The sequence below is a fragment of the Vitis vinifera genome, chromosome 3 (assembly GCF_030704535.1).
Source record: "Vitis vinifera cultivar Pinot Noir 40024 chromosome 3, ASM3070453v1".
Taxonomy (NCBI): Eukaryota; Viridiplantae; Streptophyta; class Magnoliopsida; order Vitales; family Vitaceae; genus Vitis; species Vitis vinifera.
In genome coordinates this window covers 3,326,823-3,345,250 of record NC_081807.1, presented here as the reverse complement: position 1 = coordinate 3,345,250, position 18,428 = coordinate 3,326,823, and the positions used below count along the sequence as shown (strand labels likewise).

At 36.5% G+C, this 18,428-nt stretch overlaps 4 protein-coding genes across 5 annotated transcripts; 1 reads left to right on the top strand and 3 right to left on the bottom strand.

The window, feature by feature from the left end:
• Positions 1 to 1,754: 1,754 nt before the first annotated feature.
• LOC100243604 (uncharacterized) lies at positions 1,755 to 12,268 on the top strand. 2 transcript variants are annotated; one of them, XR_002029765.2, is made up of 5 exons: positions 1,834 to 2,210; positions 3,625 to 5,199; positions 5,401 to 5,426; positions 7,893 to 8,838; positions 9,543 to 12,268. XR_002029765.2 is itself a non-coding variant. In XM_002280345.5 (4 exons), the coding sequence occupies exons 2-4, from the start codon at positions 3,693 to 3,695 to the stop codon at positions 8,670 to 8,672; spliced, it is 2,313 nt and encodes a 770-aa protein (XP_002280381.3). In that variant the 5' UTR covers positions 1,755 to 2,210; positions 3,625 to 3,692; the 3' UTR covers positions 8,673 to 8,924. The 2 variants fall into 2 exon arrangements, 1 of the variants encoding a protein (XP_002280381.3); XM_002280345.5 differs by lacking the exon at positions 9,543 to 12,268 and having other exon boundaries at positions 1,755 to 2,210; positions 7,893 to 8,924.
• Positions 9,503 to 10,603, bottom strand: LOC132253556 (SNF1-related protein kinase regulatory subunit gamma-1-like). The gene is made up of 4 exons (XM_059735880.1): positions 10,433 to 10,603; positions 10,212 to 10,326; positions 9,976 to 10,069; positions 9,503 to 9,890 (listed from the first exon to the last, which is right to left on the bottom strand). The coding sequence occupies exons 1-4, from the start codon at positions 10,601 to 10,603 to the stop codon at positions 9,503 to 9,505; spliced, it is 768 nt and encodes a 255-aa protein (XP_059591863.1).
• On the bottom strand, positions 9,669 to 11,573 carry LOC100248741 (uncharacterized). Its single transcript, XM_059735870.1, has 4 exons — positions 11,539 to 11,573; positions 11,229 to 11,368; positions 10,944 to 11,131; positions 9,669 to 10,858 (listed from the first exon to the last, which is right to left on the bottom strand). Exons 1-4 carry the CDS (start codon positions 11,571 to 11,573, stop codon positions 10,718 to 10,720), a joined length of 504 nt encoding a protein of 167 aa, XP_059591853.1. The 3' UTR covers positions 9,669 to 10,717.
• Positions 12,098 to 17,176, bottom strand: LOC100253688 (glucose-1-phosphate adenylyltransferase large subunit 1). Its single transcript, XM_002283819.5, has 14 exons — positions 16,221 to 17,176; positions 15,911 to 16,033; positions 15,485 to 15,655; positions 15,229 to 15,321; positions 15,030 to 15,113; positions 14,883 to 14,938; positions 14,561 to 14,654; positions 14,022 to 14,207; positions 13,809 to 13,889; positions 13,319 to 13,405; positions 13,135 to 13,239; positions 12,869 to 12,975; positions 12,722 to 12,782; positions 12,098 to 12,626 (listed from the first exon to the last, which is right to left on the bottom strand). The coding sequence occupies exons 1-14, from the start codon at positions 16,452 to 16,454 to the stop codon at positions 12,525 to 12,527; spliced, it is 1,584 nt and encodes a 527-aa protein (XP_002283855.1). The 5' UTR covers positions 16,455 to 17,176; the 3' UTR covers positions 12,098 to 12,524.
• Positions 17,177 to 18,428: the final 1,252 nt, after the last annotated feature.

Genomic DNA, 18,428 nt, shown 5'->3' with positions numbered 1-18,428 from the left:
ATGATGTTGGTGGTAACCACCCAATTGAGTAATGAGTTATGGTGTGTGTTTAGAGCACTTGATAAGTATGTCCGGATGCTATACTTGGTTACACTCAAGACCTCCATACATCAAATTTAGCAGTTTTAAAAAAATCTTAATTTTACTTAATATTCTCAATAAATAAATTAAGTCATAAATAGTAAATTAATAACTTTAATGAAATTTAAAATATTTTGCCCCTAGCTTAAGTTAAATCAACCCTCAATTTTTTTTAATCATGAACTCATTATTTAATAATAACCAAAAAAATAAATTCGAAGTTAACAACTTCAATAAAATCTTAGTTTTATTAAATAATCTCAATAAATAAAGTAATTCATAAATTATAAGTTAATGAATTTAATAAAATTTAACTTCAATCATCCTAAGCTATGTCACTCATTGTTTAAATGATGTTTCACTTTGCAAACTCAACCGTAAATGACCCTTGAGACAGGTTTCATTTAAATAGCAAATAACATTCCATAAGTTTCCAATAACGTTTCAATTCTCCAACATTAAAGGAGGTCACTTTTATTTAGAAATTTAAAATCCTAAATTTGATTTTTCAATTTAAGAAATTTGACTCATTGATTTCAATGATTAATCTTTTCATTTAGAAAATTTACCAATAAAATATTATTTCTTCAAAATAATTAATTTGATTTTATAACTTTTCAAATTTTGTCAGGTTTACTATTTTGAATTACATGTCACATGTCGAATATGTTTGATTACCATTTATCAAATCTAGAAGAATTAAAATTTTGATAATCAATTTAATGATAATTTAATTAATCGATTTTTTTTATGTCTGTAATTACAAGGGCAAAATTTTAAATTATTTAGAATTCAAAATATGAATTAAATAATAAAATAAGATGAGAGGTCATAATTTATAGGTTAGGTTACAACCACGATTCTATATGGAGTGGAATTTGTGGAATTAATTCATATTTATTAAAATTTGGCTTCGGTGGAACCCAATATCCATGATATATTTTTTATAATAATCAAAGTGAGATGCATGGTTAGATATTTATTGACTTTGATCCGATTTATGTTTGGATACAATGACTTATTTCTATGAGACACTTTGCTTTTTGTATAGGTATGCTCTCACTCTTGTCTTGTCAATTTGTTTATTCCTTATTATCATGTATGTTTTGTTATCATACTTTGATTCTCATTTTTTGATATGTATCGATTAACTAATCAATTGTCATACTTGTTCAATTTAAGTAACAACGACCTAATTTTAAGGTTTAGAGAGGTATTATGTTTTACATTGACTCGGTTTTCATAAATATATTTTTCATTTTCTAAATGCACACTTAAGGTTATTTATTTATTTATTTATTTTAAAAAATAAAAATAAATGACGATTTTAAAAACCTTTTTAAAAATCATTTTATTTTTTCAAATAAAAAATGAGTCATGCCATGGAATTGACTTTTTAACTTTTAGTATTTGAAGTAATAAATTTTAAATTTAGACAAAGTATGAATTATAGAATAAAATGAAATATGAAGCCATAATTTATAGCCACGTGTGTTGTAACTTATATTACACGTGTCCAATTGTTTGGAAAATATTTGAATGTTGATAAATTTTTATTATATTTTATAAAAAGGAAATTGTGCCAAACAATTTTATTTTATTTATTATTTTATTATTTTTTGTTTTGGTTTTGGTTTCGGTTTCTAGCCCGTGACCTGTCGAGAGCCTTGAGAGCAACAGCAAAATAATTCTGTCAAAGAAATAAAAATACAAACCAGAAAAAAGGACAAAAAAAAAAAAAAAAAGAAGGAAAAAGTGCATGTGTTGGGGGGGCCAGCATCGCCTTCTGTGTCCGCCGTGTCTTCGGCTTGGAACTAAAAATGTGGCTGACAATCACCAAAGCTCGGCTCTCAGATGCCTCACTTTGCTTCCTCTTCCGCCTTCCTTATTTTCGACTTCTTCTCTTTCGCATATATTCAGCAGAATCTCCATAGCCCTTCACCATAACTGGCTTCAAGAAATACGAGCACTGCTCTCTCTGTCTCTCGCTACAACTTACTGCGATTTCTCTCTGCTTGGATCTTCGTCTCTGGATCTGGTGATCTGGTGGTCGACTGTTGCTCTAATGGTGGATTTGTTTGCCGATTTCGAAATCTCTGCTTCTGCCTCTTCGGAAACTGAAAGAGCTGGTATGCTTAGTCTAAGTTTGTTGACCGTGAATTTTATTTATTTTGTTTTATTTTATTTTTCTGTTTTGGTTTATAGTTTGGTGAAATCGAGAGTATTTTTGTGTTTGATTCTGTTGCACATGGCGGTCTGTAAGTCCAGTTCTCCGTACACGGATGTGTGTACGTTTATGTATTTATTAGCCTGTGTTGCCATTTTTAGTTGAGAGAATGGATCGGAAATGAAAGGAAAATGATACTCTGGTTCAAATTGGTATGAAGGTTTATTTTTATTATAAAGTCAATGAGATTTCTGCATTGTGTCTTGTTCCTGAAACTGAACGGTTTTTTTACCGAATTGCTGAAAATGGCTTGGGAGTCACTAACGAAAATTTAGTTTCACCTATTGGTCTTTTTTTGGATCCTTGGAATTCAAAATTTGCTTAAGAACACCAGAGTAGCTGGGACAAAATTTAATGATGAATTTCATTGAAGATACATACAAGCTTAAAAAAACGAAAAATAATAGAATAAAGACTATAAATTTGATTTTTGTGTTAAATTAATCGTCCCGTGATTGTGTCCTCTTCAGGGGGGACCTCTGTCTGGATTTATAGACGACATGGGATAAATAAGGATAGTTACATCGATCCAAATATCTTTGTGAATTCCAAATGGAAGCTGGCCCTTATAGAACTTGCAAGAACTACCCCTCTGGACTGGGTCAATATTCATTATGCTGTATTTGCAGATCCTTTGTTACCACAGTGACATATATTGCCCACAATTACTGGGAAATTCAGTTTTGGGTTGAGAAAACAGAAACAAACTTTGAAGCAAGATTGTTTTTTTTTTTTTGGTTTTTTGGTTTTAATTACTAGGCTCTATTTGGATTTTAGGAAGTTTTGGTAGAAAAAAAAATTGAAAATCTGCAGGTTTTCACATAATTTTTATTATGTTCTATTTTCCTTTTCATTTCCCTAGTACTCCTCATGATCCAAACAGAGCCAAGGGAATTCTAGGCAAACTTAATAGAAACTTGTTTATGTCTCCTATTTCTCCATTCCATGTTTCTCAAGCATTTATGCATGATGGTTCATAAGCTGTGATGCAATTTTATTTGGCTGAACCCCAAACTTACATTTTCCATATGACTTTTTTAGTGCTTTACTTTTATTTTATTAAAGTTCCCCATTTGTTTCTACATTCTTTCTCAATTCAAGTTCCCTATACATGTAAATGAAAGTGTTTTCTGTTTATGTTTCCCATTATTTTTTGCTTCACTGTCCTGGCTGTATATGTGAATTTCTTTTGAGAACTTAAATATTTTCTGCAATGCATTTTTTCTTTCTGGTTTTTTTTAGTTTCTAACATCAAATATGTTGAAAATGTTCTTGATCAAAATATGACACTGAAAACTGCTGGATTGCAATGCCAGGAAATTCTTGAGGAACCTCTGAAGGGAAGTTGTTGATAACAAACGTGGTTTATATACTCTAACTTGTCATGTCTGATCGTGTTGTACAAACATATAATGACACTGATGGACCAACTGGCCAATCTATTCGATCTTACCAATCCGCTTGGATGGCTCATTGGACAAGAACAAGCTGTAAGGCAGCTCCTAAGGTTCATAATAGTTTGTTTGATCACTGTGAGAATAGGGAAGATGATCGTGATGCCATGCAACATCCTTTACCAAGCACATTAGAGATTGCGTCTGATGTTTCTAAATGTGCTAAAGGATTTAGAGAGGTTGCTGAAGCCAGAACAGTTAATACCATGAAGGAGGGTCTGCCAATGAGTATGAAGGCGTCAAAAAATGAAAGATTAGATCACCTGACCTTTCCGATATTCAATCCTCGCCAAAACAGAGAAAGCATTTTGGCTCGAAAGAATGATCCAACTACTACTCATAAACAAGTATTAAGGTCTCAAGTAGATTACAAATCTGGATATGATGCTACTAATTTAGCTGCAAAAAAGAGCCATTTTCCCTTGGTACTTGCATGGGCTCCTCCTGAAGAGGGAACATCATCAAGAGAATGTCATTTTCAGCCTGAAGGTATGGCACAGAATCCTGAGCATCAGCCACAGGTTCATAACTTTATCGAAAAGAATAGCTTAGCTGTGTCAAAGTCTTTGCACGATGAATTTATTGGGTCAAGTTCTAACATTGTGCCAAATCGATTTAACAACGGAAGAACATCAGTGCTGCCTTTCATGAGTAACCAAGAAAGAGTCAATCCGTCAAACTTCATTTCGGCATCAAAAGAACACTTCAAGGATGTTAACCTTACACAAGTGGAACGTGAGCATTATAATTATGAGAGCTATTCTGCGTTTTTTGTTTGTGAGAAGAAAATGCAAGACCACCTAAAACCGGGAAATTCTAAGTTTTCACTATTTAGGCAAAATGACAAGGATCTGTTGTTGCATGATGCTTCCACTAGCAATAATGAATTAGCACTATTTCTTGAAGAACGGTGGCAGAAGATGCAAAACCCAGATGGTATTGAATCATTTCCTAGCAGGAGTAGTCCTCTTATTGTAGGAGAATTGGAAAAGTTAAATCATAGAAGTTATTCACAACAAAAAATGCCATGCTCTGCCTCTGCTCATGATGTGGAGACTACAAGGATATGCACTGCTGTGGATTCTCTGGATGGATTAGGTGGATGCCCTCCCAAATTTTGTCAGACAACTCATCATGTGGTGATCACAAAAAAAAATGATGATAACTTGCCTAAAGGAGGTCCAATTTTTAGGGACTCAAAAGTATCCCCTGAATTTACAGGAAATACGTTGAAGGCTCTTCTCAATTTATCTCCAGGTTTTGGTTCCCATGGTCGGCATGGAGTGAAGCTTCAACCCATAGAAGGCTCCATTGACAGTCAAGGAAAAGAAGATGTTGGAGAAGTCAGAATTTCTGCAATTAATTCAAAGAATGAGTCATCTGCTGAAACTGATACCATGAATATGGATGCTTTCCAGGAGGAGAACCATCTTTCTGGTATATATCTTCTCTCTATCCTATCTACTTAGGAGCTACTTGACTCCATTTCTTATAAGGTTGCTGTTGACTGCTTTCTAGGTTCAGCAACATCATATAGATTTAGGTAACTCCCAAGAAGTTGTGGATTGCATTAGGCTATTTGTTAATAATGCATATATTGTTTTATCTAACTAGTTTGTTCTATCTTTTCCATTACAGGTGCCACTTCATCTCCATTAAACAAGGTAATCTTTTCTTTATTTTGATCCTTTGGATTATTGTTTTTATTATTATTGTTACTATTATTTTTATATTATGTGTCACCCATCAATTAGTATAGCTCTTGCATATTGTTGTCTCCAAATCATCATTTCATTTCCTTGTTTATCATTGTGACCTAGTTGTGCTACTTCTGTTATGAGAAATTGTTTTTAGGCATGTTCATTTTCTGACTCTGCATATGTTTTCTTTCTGGTTTCTTGTCCCTGTTAGGCATTCTTTTCTCTTTAGTGACACTTCAACAAATTATTGCTCTCTCACTCATGCTCATTCCACTGCAACATCCTTGCTTGCAATTGGAATGACCATGATTATCACTGTTTGAAGGCTAGGAAATGGTACAATAAAACACTATGATTGAGAAGCAGAGGATAGCATTGGCAAGGGGTGAAGTCTTGTAGAACAAGGAAAGATTCATTATGTAGAAAAAGAGTAGAAGCAATGTCATTAGCAAAAGATTAAGGAAGTTTTTCTTAGTAATTTGAAATTCATTAATTCTGATTAATATCATATAGTTTTATCTATTTCAATTGTATTAAGCTACAAATAACATTGACAAGGAACCTTCTAATAGTAAGCCTTTTTTGAAACTTACATGTGTAGAAACTCATGTGATGCATCAATATGTAAAAGCAACAATAAAATCTTCATAATGTGCTTAGTATTCAGATACATCTGAAATGAATTAGGAGAGGCTCCATTTACTGGGTTTGGCTCCACTGCATTTGGTTTTATCCAGTGTTTGCATTTGCAAACTTGATCCTGAAACTCACAACGCCATGTCAAGGAGGTTAGCTGTCATCATTTCACAAAAAAAGCAGGAAACAAGGATGAATTTCTCTCAAACTGACAGCAGTGGCTTGCCATGGTGAACTATTGTACAATGATAGATACATGCTGGCTATTTTGACACTGTTTTAATGGTTGTAGAGGAGCTGAACCCTTGTATGTTTGATGGCATTCTGTTGCATGCTAGTTCATGCCTGAAAATGATGATGTGGGTGCCCATGAAAATTGTCATTTGAGGACATTTTAAGATCGGTGAGCTTGCTTCTCAGTTTGTGCAGTTTAGCAGAAAAAATGTGGTGTCTAACTCTTGTACTGGGGCATGACCTGGTGGTTTGTCTGCTATGTTGCAGAACATGGGAGTATAGTCTCTCATGTGGTCTTAGGAACCACCCCCCAATGCTGGCATCCATGTTGACTAGCACAGAAAGGAAAAAAAAAATGATTGTGTTTTGAGATACATCTCAAAAGAAAAACAAAGAAAAAGAAATCATTAAAAGAACTACTCAATCCTTCATCATTTTTTAGTGTAATCTATGTAAGACGCAAGCATTTTTAGTAGTTTTTTTGGTACATGCATCCCCTAAGATGATCATTTTATATAAATAAGCAGTATTTGTCTTTCCTATTGTAATAGTGTTTATGTAAGTGATGTACTTGTAAAAGTGCACTAGGATGGATCAATTGTTCCATTAGTTTTGTCATGTCAGAAAGATTCCTTGAGGCGAAAGTGAAACAGGGTTTAGAAAGCTGGTTGATTTATTTGCTAACTAAAAAGGGTGGAGAAAACTCCTGCAGGCTTTACCTTTTTTCTTTTTCCTTAAATCTTTTCCCAGTGGGGGTTTGTTGATACGCAAATCCCTTGAGGGCATCACATGATATGGCCATTGCACAGTTAGGGGTGGCAAGATTGGCCACATACCATTATCATGCTTGGATGGGTCTTAATTACTTGTTGGATGACATATATTTATTTTGCATTGTCTTGAACTTCCATAAGTCTCGACGAATTAGTCTTAATTTTGGATTGGTTGAGGTTTGATCCAAACTGGCCTGAAATAGTTATACAAGTGTTTTGGGCAATGATTAATTTGGTTGTGTAGGTTTCCTTTCCACTTATCTGCAATCTACTAATTTTATAAGTCAGACAGCAAATCTCAGTGCTTCTGTGTTGGTCGCCTGCCAATGGCAGATGATAATTCACTCTAATGCCCCATTAGGTCCTAGCACAAATATCCAGGAAGAACATAATGTAAGGTATAAAGGAAAGAACTTTTCCGAATCAGAAAAATGATTTTGGGGGACCTCAGCTATTATCTATGAATCCTGATTCTAGATATCTGTACATGGATCTTTTTATTTTTACCTTTTTGTTATTCCTATGCAACCAAAATGAACATGATTACTGCTTGTGCTCTTTGGTGCAGGAATGAAATTTTTTTCCAACATCTTGTACTTATGAACAAAATACTTTTAAAATCATAACTAGTAAATGTTTAGGCACATTGTAATTTGAAGAGCTTATATCAGGGGTAGGCCATTTCTTATATCAGGATCGATTGGTTGTATTCTGGAACTGAGTCTTTGAACATTACACATCAAAATACATACCACTCATGTCTCGTGGTCAATTCTGTATTTTTCAGGATGTTCTGAGATCTCAGAATCAACAAACATCTGTGGCTACAGTTGCTCCAGCTAGAGAATTTAGAGGTAGACTGCCAAATTCTGACCTGCCTGATATGAACCAAGAGCTTCCTGCCCTTCCGGCTCCTGCAAGCTCAATGGATGATAAGGAAGCAAGCACATCAAGAACTCAGAGTTTTGATGTGGACCACATCCTTGCCCATGCTGAGGAACCTATACATTCAAAATCTAGTCCTTACCCAGATGTCTCTTTGGAAGTTGACCCAAGCAGCAGATGGGTTAAGCGTCTCAGGGTGGGTGCTTCAGATTCTTTTGCACATGGTACTAAGACCTCAAAAATGGGAGAAACCTCATCTAATGAAAAGGTAAATAAGTTCTTCAGCAAAATTATGAAACACAACATGCCTAGCTCAGAATTCACTCGGGGTAGGCGTCATGGTAAAGAACCAATGGAACTAGATCAGACTGCAGTGTTGCTAAGAAATGGTGATTCCTCTTCCATTGACTCATTGAAAAAAAGTCAAGATATAACACTCTCTCATTCTTGGATTCGGAGGTGGTGTCGTAATCGGTCTGCGACTCCAAAGAAGAAGCCTGACGCTGTGGTAGTTTGTGAACCACAAAGTTCAAAGGCAGCTTTGGACGAGCTTCAAAAGAAGCAGTTTCCAAGCATTGCTGCAATGGCATTGATGGGGAAGGCCATGACCAGTTTTCATCCATGTGAATTCAGGAAAAGGGGATCTCTTGTAGTTTGGGATGCCAAAGGGTTTCTGAGATAATTCTGGTGAACAATTGGTGCTGCAAATGAAGGAAAAGGAATCTGTGGGATCATGCTGATTCTCTTGGTGGTTTGACATTTGTTTAACAATGAGAAGAGGTGCCATGTGCATGTCATAATCAATTAGTAGGCAGGTTGTGGAGTTTGAAAGCTCAAATGCTGCATCGGTATGTATATATTTTCTATTTCCTGTATCTTTTTAAACATAAAAGTTTATTATGGATAGGCCTCTAGGAGGAACATTTCTACACAAGCCCTTTTTTCTGAAATGATCAACCATAGTGGCAAGTTTGAAGGCAACTGCCATGCTGCAATACAAAAGAAAATCCCCCAACCACCTACCCACCCGCTTCCTCATCAAAAAGGGAAAAAGAAAAAGAACACAAATAAGTAGGAAAAGAATGGTAGGCATATATGCATCTTTGCAGGAACAAAAATAAACGATGGCAGTGGATGGATAACACAACTCCAAAAACTGTAGAATCAACTAGGAACGTAAACTCAAGCAGAAAAGTAGTTATTTTACACTGAAATGAGTTGGTAAAACTACATACATGCATAGATTGAGAGAGATGTCGGTGTTTGGCTTGTAATATGTAACTGAGCTTGTGTATTTCCTGAATGCTGTGTGGAGCTATGAACCGCAACTTCACAGTTTGAAGTTTTGAATGCAGCCTCTTTCTTCATTGGGCAATGGCCTATTTGAAGGCGACACAGAATTCTATTTGCAGGTGTTCTTTTTATTTTACTTTTTGATTATAACCAGTTGGTCTATCACCTGAATTTCACTTCAGTTTAGGTATTTTTCAACCCTGAACAGAGAAAAACAGGTCAATGATCACAAACTAAGGTTCCATTTTTGACCTGACAGCCAGACTGTTCTAGAGCAGATTCAAAGAAACCTCCTCCAGTGAACCTTGAATCTACACAAGGTGGAGCAAACTGGGTGATCATGTCTCTCACTGTGAGCACTCCTGTTAAGTGCTGCAGTTCATCAACCAGAAAGCTGAAATTACTCCTGGTCTCTGCCAAGTTTTTCATGGCCTGCTTGAGAGTGTCAGTTTTCCTGTTGGTGACCGGCCAGTCCATTCTTGGAAGGACGCTGTTTCTCAGACGGAGAATCCCTGCTGAAACAAGAGCTCCCAGGTCTCCTTCAATGGATGCATCGGCATGTGACTTTCTTGCATCCAAATGAATGAATTCTTCAATAGTTCGAGTCCTGTTGACAAAATAATCCCATCAGAACTCCGTCTGGCTTTAGGATTTTCTCTTCATAACTGAGAAAAGAAATGGATGGAACTCACTTCCTACCGTGAAAGAGATCATCATTGTCCAGAAGAAGATGGATGTCGCTGCTCCTCAAACTGCCGATGAGCCTTTTATTCTCTCTATTCAGAACTGCAATGGGGCAAGTTCGGTTTTTCCACAAGACATGAAAACCCTCAGCGATGCTTTGGTCTTCATATACATGAATGGCATGGTCTTGTTCAAACCCGAAGAGAGAAAGAAAACAGGTGGGTGATGGAGCAACTGGGCATACTGGCAAACCGAAATGATAAAGAGTTGCTGTACCGAAACTCGGATAGAGCCTTGTCTGCAAGGTTATCAAACCACTCCAGTCCACTGGATTGAAGAAGCAATTGGATCACTGCATTCTACGAAAGGCAAGCAGTTATTCTTCAAAGAATGAGAATCACTTTTCATCAAATAGGAAGTTAACTTGATGCTAAAATCCGGGTAAGGTTGAAGCAGATGAACTACCTGGGTGACAAAGCCAATGACTTTAGAGTTGGGCTGCTCCATCACTGGCAAGATTTGAAGCCGGTGAGTGGAAAGAAGCAGAAGGACATGCATTAGGGAGTCATCTAGGGTTATAGGGAAGAAGGGATCCCACAGGAATGACTTTGCTAGCACACCAATCTGCTTGATCATTTCATTCAACAGAAAACACATCAAATAAAAACAATTAAAACAATGCCACACTTAGCCAATGTTTGGTTCCCATGAAAAGAAGTAATTCTTGTTCATTTTTTCCCCAGAAACTGATTATTGTAGATGCAACCGATTCAACCAAAAGGAAAGAAAAAACACCTTAGTTTGGCCGATGTGGGGGTTCTGATCTAGCATGGAGAAGATCCCATTGTTGCCAATGTTATAATTGCCATCCCCTTCAGCCTTTTCACTTTCCTGGGAAGCCATTCTATGAGTATCAATGGTTATGGCCTCCATATATATAGGACTGGAAGAAAGAACATCAACACCCATGATTTACCTCAAGAGACCAAAGAACCATACTGGCAAAATCAATGAAACCCACATACTGATCAGAAAACCTTCTGGAGATGGCATTTGAGTCATCTGATGATTCCAACACATCTGCTATAGGAGCTCCAAGCACATTCTTCTCGTACAGAAAATGAATGGCATCCCTCACAGAATCCCCAGTTTTCAGTTCCAGAACTTGTGAAAAGGAAATCCAAATCTCAACAAGGGTGTCAAATGAATCAAACAGAAAAGGGACTCCACGAATATACACACACACAAATAGAATAGGTACCAGAGAGTGAATTTTGAAGGCCGGGAATGGAGCTGATTGGGATGTGATCAAGAAAGACTTGGAGGGCAGTGCCAGAGTCGAGTTGGTTGGTGGGTTTAGAGATGAGGGCATCTTTCTTCTCAGCAATACCACCTCCTCCACTTGCCCCAAATCCATCTTTTTCTTCAGCTATCGAGTTGCATTTCCCTGTTCTTATTTACCCTTTTTTTTTATATATTTTCCTCTGCTTTCTTCTCCATGTGCTTCCAGTTTCATGCAACAGCCAAGTGTCAAACTCCTAGAGTTCTACCACTGTCCTTCCTGATATTACTTTCCCCATGATCCTCCACGTGCAGTGAAGACCATGTCTTCAGTTGGGACAGAAATTTCTATTCTTAGAAAATATGATGTGCTAATCAAACTCCTAGAACTTTGCAATAAGAAAAACAAAACCAGGGGAAAGGTTTCTTGGTGTAGAAGTAGAAGCCAATTTGAACCAGAGAATGAATCCGCTACTGGTGGTGTACCAGATATATGATATTCACCTGAAATCTCTCTAGATTCATAACTCCCTCCATGTTGAATATGCCCAAGAATTCAGGGCTTCGATCAGTATGGCATAGAATGGCACTCTGTGCTACACTACAGAATTTTGGTTCTAAATGGAGTTTCCAAGACTCCATCTGTTGAAGGAAAGGGTTTCATTCTGAAAGGAACCAGCAGCCCAGCTACTGGTTTTCTGTTTTCTGATTACCGATAAACTAGATGTAATCACAAATCTCTGAATCAAGAAATGTCCCATAAGAAGCAAGGAACTTTTTATGCCAACTTCTCAAAGAAAATAGTTAATCCAGAAGAGGAATGATGGATTTCTGAGCATTTGAAGCAGATTTTAGATAGGCAATCAGGTAGTTGTGGAGCTATTTATTCATTATCAAGGACAGAAAGTTTAATACAAGGATCAAGTTGACTCCTTATTGTTATCCCTCATCAGAAGCAAAAGTTTTTTGAGCTTCAGCTCTCTCCTATGGATGGGCTCCTCTACAAACAAAGAAAGAAAGCAGCCGATCAGCCCAGCCAGCCCTTTTCTTTATTACATACAGAACTTCTCTCAGCTAGGAACCGTTATAGGCCCAATTTTTACATACAAAAGGAGGAAGTTCTAATCTACATACAGGACAGATACCACTTGCTTCTTATTGAGAATGTAGTGCTGCCGCCATCGTCTTGGCTTTTCCTGCAGCCACATGCAGACTGCTTTACATCGTCTTCCAAACTACACTCTTATACAAGTCCATGCAAGTGCTTGAGAACCTTTTAGATAACTGTGCCATCCTTGATTGTTGCCTTCTCCAGTATGATGGTGATTCCAGATCGAATGTAGAATCCGTCATCTGGCCTGTCTGCTTCTTGAACACCCTAAAAAGCCAGAGCAGTTTGAGGTAAAAGGTTAAAAATAAAGTTACTGTATATCAGATGTTCGTGTTTTACAAAAAATTAGTAGCTATACTTACATCTTTATTCACAATGACGGCGTCTTTTCCTATCTTTGCATTCTTGTCAATTATACAGTTTCTTCAAGGAAAATTATTATGGTCAGAAACTTTACATTCTGATATTCCAAGTTTTTCCAAATTTCTCAATATCTGAGTCTGGTTTACCTGATTTTCGTATTCCTCCCTATCCCTATTGGAACGTTCCCCTCTGCCAGCAAAGATGCAATTTCTGATTCTGTTTGGTAAAAGTCAGCACCCATCATCAAGGTATCCTGTAAAAGAGAAAATAATGAAGAAACATGTTCACCCACTCAATCCAGCTTCTCATGGGATGGGTTAGAACAGAAAAAATGAATATATATATATATATATCTTCCGTATTAGGCGTTATTTTGCCCCTTAGAAGGAAAATGGGAACAATAAGAACTGACCTTGAGCTCTACACCATAGTCTAAACGTGAGCGTTCACCCACTATAGAGTGTTTGACACTACACTCACGCAAGAAACACCCATGTGAGATGATTGCATCCACAACCTGCAAAACCCAACTAAACCATGAGAATCAAGATACTATGCGTATGACATAAATCTAATCTTTGAGTATATGAGCATACCTGACATTGCTCAATTTTGGTTGGTGGCAAGAACCGAGGAGATGTGAAAATGGGAGTCTTTGGATTATAAAATTCAAACTTTGGAAACTGCATGAAAGAACATTATGATTCATTCACAGAAGTTAGCCTCACTTCAAAAAGGAAAATAGAATTGTAAAATTCAGTTTCTTTATCATATTAGGAAGATCCAAATTTTATTTGCTTTAGATGTTCAAGAACACAATACTATAAAAATAACTCATATCTTTTGCAGTTTCCTGTCTTATCGTTCTTTCTATTTGCAATCATGGGGTGTCACGGCAAGCTAAGCTGCTAAGGAGGCCATGCTCACTTTACCAAGAAAAGTGATGATAAAATGCTTTCAATTTTTGGGTGAAATACAGGGCATAGCACATTGTACCCCATTCTGTACCTCAATAGCCTAAAAAAAATGGGGAAACCAAAGGGACATAAAGCCTGAAAATATCATCTCCATAAAAATATCACCAACCTCCTCAGTGAGGCCCATGTTAGCTTCATAGAATGTTTTTATTGTTCCAATGTCCTCCCAGTAGTCTCTGAATAAAAATGCCTGTCCACGTTAGAGGCATGCATCAGTTGCAGAGTAAATTGTCTTTTCCACATTATATACTTAAAGCGTACAGGTATATAAGTTAAATGAAAAGATATGAAAGATGGGATTCAGGTTTTAGAGTTCTCTTACCTCGACATTGTGCTCCATCACAGCTAAGGGGATGATTTCAGATCCAAAGTCATTGGATGTAGGATATCTCCATCTCAGAAGATTTAACAAAATATCTGTCTTAAATACATATACTCCCATTGATGCAATATATGGTGATTTCATGGCTTCTTGTGGAGACAGCCCTAGGCGAGTGGTATCTACTTTCTGCATCCATCCATCCAACCAAGAACCCATGATTAAATATGTTAATACCATCTGGAACCAAAATAGACTAATGAAAGGGTGAAGGAAAGACCAGGTTGGCAACTTTCAGACTCAATTGGTATTTCAACTGGCCAAGTCATATCACTACGAGCTAAATTGGCTATGTTGTCTGCAAGGTTTTAGGGAGTCCAATAACCAAAGGTAGCATACTGTAATCGTCTAGGATTCATATTTGATTAGATCTTTGCAAGTGCTTTAGGAATAAGGCTATTAAGAATAATAACAATTAGCAATTATCTTGGAAACAGACAAAACGGAAGTAGGTCTGACTTCCAAGAAAGAGATATGCTTACCATTGCTTTCAGATCAGCACCCTTGGGTTTTTCAGCAAACTGGATAATTCGGCCTCTGTTGTCCATCTTCAATAATCCATAATCTGATGCACGGCTGGAAAACGACCATTAAACTTCAGATGAAATCCCGGAGCCAGAAGAGGGGAAAAAGTTCAAGTAAATTAGAATTCTATCATATAGTTGTACTTTTTAGGAAAAGAAACCTATGGAAACCACACACAGGTAAGATAGAGCATCAAAAGATCCTCAAAAGTAAATAATAATGAATTAGAAAGTCAAAATCACAATGCTACCAAGTGACAAAGAGGAAAAAAGAACAGACCTTTCACCCACAGGTACACATGAAACCGTTATATCAGCTTTTCTGTCGATGTGATTCTGTTGGTGCATTGCAAATAGGTAAGCAAGGTTTGAAAAGCATGAAAATAAGACGATAGCATGCCTCTAAGTACGGAAGTAAAACTTATACCTGAACTAAGTCCATATAATCCATGCGGTAAAGGTGATCACCAGACAAGATCAGAATATTCTCAATGTTCTTGTTCTTTGCATCCTGCAAGAATAATAAAAAAAGAATCATACTCCAGTTTAGATAGGAATAAACTAATCTTCCTGTTTTATTTCTGCGGATGATGGAACAGAAGTAAATGATAATTTTGAATGCCCACCTCAAATACCCAAATAAATTTTCTCACAGCATCGGCAGTTCCCTCGAACCATTTCATTCCTGCCTCCCCTGGTGTTTGAGTGGCAGCAAGAACCTATTCCCAAACAGGATTTCACATGAGAACCAAAATAATTATTTAAGCTTGATATAACTGCATAAGTTTATATCTTTCTACAAGTTATGAATTGGTTTGTATCCATAAGAAGATTTTAAGTTCATATTATCTGTAAGGAATATCTCGATTTGTGATTTCATACCTCTACAAATCCATCCCCAAAATTCACTCCATTTCCAAAATATGTTCGAGCAATGTGACGATTGAGGGAAGCAGAGTTGAACTGGGTGAGTATAAATATCTTGTTTATGTTGCTGTTAATACAGTTGCTCATCGGAATATCTATAAGCCTATAGCATCCTCCAACTGGAACCTGCAGATCATACCAAATCATCACATAATCCGACCCTTTTGAAAATTTGCCATCTCAACATAAAATGGATGCTGCCAAGGCCAATAAATTGGAGCAATGGACTCATATTAGACCTTCAGCACACGAAAAGACGATTTCCTCCAATAAACCACCCATAATTTAACCTTAACAAATCACCTAAAAATATACAGAAACTTCAAAATATCACAATAAAAGTCATTATCTAAACTGTCATCAATATTAGTATTCTCTTACAGCAGGCGTGGCTTGTCTGATGGTAAGAGGAAAGAGTTGAGTCCCTGCACCTCCCCCCAGTATGATGGAGGCTACATTTTTAGGGTCTGCTCTTCTTCTTTCAAATATTGGTGCTTGAATAGTCTGAAATTGAATCCAAGAGTACGAATATTAGACACCCACATTAAATTAAATCACAAAAAATGGAACTAAACTCATAGCTCATTGATCAGACAAAACTCAGATTGAACATACAAGAATGAGCACATATGATCCAGCGATCCTCCCAAGAATTTGAAATGGAGGATTGGATTAAATTAAATTAACTTACCACAGTCTCTTTGCCATTGTTTGATGTAATAACAGAGCAAGCAACCCCAGGCTTGATCTTTCTGGGCCTCTTCTCAGTTTTCAAACCCTTAGCCAACTGACTAACCCAACCACTGTTATTCAGACTGCCCCTGATCCTCTCTCCCCAAAATTCATTATCTCCATTGCTGAGTCCACCTCTGCTTGCTTTTGCCAGATGAGCTTTGGCTTTGAAGGTCACACAACAAGAATCCATTATAGTTGCCCCACTCCTAAAACTAGCCCTTGGATTAAAAAGAAGGTACTGACTAAGTACAGAACCTAAATTTGAATAAAGTAGTCTAAGTAAACAAGTAAAGTATAGATCACACAAAGATGGTAGAAATTAAAAAGAAATAGACCGACAGTTGTGCCACATATTCAAAGTAACATGCATAGAATAATACAACAGAACTCAACCTAAGCAACCCCTAAAAGAAGGTAGCAAAACCCAAGCTGAATCTAGCAAGCTGGTGAAATATCTTAGGAGAACTCAAGTACCCAGATCATAAAAATTCCCAAGAAACCAAAAACTCAAGCACCCAGATCACAATAATTCCCAAGAAACCAAGAACTCAACCACCCAGATGCTCAAGAACCAGAAATTTGACAAAAAGAACCCATAAAAACTCAAAAGGTGGCTTCAAGAAGAAGAAGAAGTATGTGTTTTGATAGTAATGATGAGAGAGACGAGAGAGGTTTTAGATTGTCGAAAATGAGATCAGGAGGGAGATTAGGAGTGAAATGCGTGAATGATGTTGAAGGAGAAGCGGTTAGCTTTATTGGCTCGTGAGCCCTCACGAGAAATCCAGCAATATTGGCCTTTATCGCATAAAATATATAATGCTATGTATCTCTCTCTCACAAAATGGCACTCTTCGCCCCTGCATTTCTGCTATTCCACTGTTTTCTATAGTCCAAGTTTCTAGGCATTTGGAAAATTCATCATGGACTCAACACCTGTCCATTTCATGAGAATTTTCAAAATGAAATATCAATTATAATACATATATATTATGGTTCGTACATTGATACAAGTTGAGTCACAAGAGAGAGAGAAAATATTTTGCTGATCTCATTTGTGAAGGCCAAGGAGCTGTGAGCTTTTCATTTGACGGTTGAAATTGAAGCATTTCCCGGTGCTAGACAATTAATTGATAATGAGAACTGATTTTCAAAGATGGGATTCTAATTCAGCTCACGCCCTGTCAAATCCTGACTTTTGGCATTTTATAAAAGTACAAGGGGAGAGAGAACTAGAAGGTAAGGTGAAAATGGGTCATCAAACAGTCCACCCAATGAAAATATTTGGATGGAGAGATGCTTGAAAAATATGTGGACTGTTGGATTAATTTTCCGTGAAAGAGATGGGTGCCTTCTCATTTCAAGGGGGGTGTATGATTACTAAGTTATAATTACTTCTTGTAAACATTGGATTAATGCTAATATAATCGAAAGTAGGACCCAAAAAGAATTATTGATGCCAATACATGTATTAAAATTGGACTCAAAAAATTTGTAATCACTTCAACTCTGAGGGATAACTCAGTTGATTCGATTGTGGGTTTGCTCTTCAATGATTACTAATTCGAATTCCCTCAAAGTTACTAAAGGTTTACCTGATCGTTAACTTCAAAACTTTGTGGAATTAGTCGAGGTGCTTAAATTGATCCGGACATCCACAATTTAAAAAAAAATTGTAATCACTTATTTACTTAATATTATATATTTTCTACCTAATGATCTTGAAATGTATCAATACATATATATAAATTAGTTTGACCCATATAAAATATCACAATCACTTGGAGACACAACATCTCGATGGGACTCAAAATAATAAATATTATAGATTTAAAACCCAAAAGACCTTGAAAAAACGTTTACATGGTTGAAAAATTTCTCACCACACAAGGAGAGACGGTGGCTGCTCATGGGGTTTTTCTTTTTCAAGTATATTTTCCATAAAATGTGTTATTTTATAGACCACGGAAATGGCATAAAAACTAAACAATCCTTAATGCCTTGACATTAGCCATGACCCTTATGATAAACACTGATTTCCTAATTGCTTAAGTCTTATTTGGATACATGTCTTATTTTTTTTAAATAAAAAATAGTAATAATTTTATATAAAAGGTAGAAACTCTAATAAAAACATATACGATTTTCTTATATTTTTCAAAATTAA

What these genes read in the sequence shown, in the direction of transcription:
- LOC100243604 (XM_002280345.5), top strand. Translation starts at nt 3,693, where the DNA reads ATGTCTGATCGTGTTGTACAAACATATAATGACACTGATGGACCAACT. An exon ending in GGAGGAGAACCATCTTTCTG is followed by an intron (nt 5,200 to 5,400) that starts GTATATATCTTC and finishes TTTCCATTACAG; the next exon opens with GTGCCACTTCATCTCCATTA. An exon ending in CTTCATCTCCATTAAACAAG is followed by an intron (nt 5,427 to 7,892) that starts GTAATCTTTTCT and finishes TGTATTTTTCAG; the next exon opens with GATGTTCTGAGATCTCAGAA.
- LOC100253688 (XM_002283819.5), bottom strand. Translation starts at nt 16,454, where the DNA reads ATGGATTCTTGTTGTGTGACCTTCAAAGCCAAAGCTCATCTGGCAAAA. An exon ending in TTGGGGATGGATTTGTAGAG is followed by an intron (nt 15,322 to 15,484) that starts GTATGAAATCAC and finishes GTTTGGGAATAG; the next exon opens with GTTCTTGCTGCCACTCAAAC. An exon ending in ACATGGGCCTCACTGAGGAG is followed by an intron (nt 13,406 to 13,808) that starts GTTGGTGATATT and finishes TCTTTCATGCAG; the next exon opens with TTTCCAAAGTTTGAATTTTA.
- LOC100248741 (XM_059735870.1), bottom strand. Translation starts at nt 11,573, where the DNA reads ATGGTCTTCACTGCACGTGGAGGATCATGGGGAAA. An exon ending in CGTGGAGGATCATGGGGAAA is followed by an intron (nt 11,369 to 11,538) that starts GTAATATCAGGA and finishes ATTTGGGGCAAG; the next exon opens with TGGAGGAGGTGGTATTGCTG. An exon ending in CCTTCAAAATTCACTCTCTG is followed by an intron (nt 11,132 to 11,228) that starts GTACCTATTCTA and finishes CCTTTTCACAAG; the next exon opens with TTCTGGAACTGAAAACTGGG.
- LOC132253556 (XM_059735880.1), bottom strand. Translation starts at nt 10,603, where the DNA reads ATGATCAAGCAGATTGGTGTGCTAGCAAAGTCATTCCTGTGGGATCCC. An exon ending in TCATTGGCTTTGTCACCCAG is followed by an intron (nt 10,327 to 10,432) that starts GTAGTTCATCTG and finishes TGCCTTTCGTAG; the next exon opens with AATGCAGTGATCCAATTGCT. An exon ending in TTTATCATTTCGGTTTGCCA is followed by an intron (nt 10,070 to 10,211) that starts GTATGCCCAGTT and finishes GCCCCATTGCAG; the next exon opens with TTCTGAATAGAGAGAATAAA.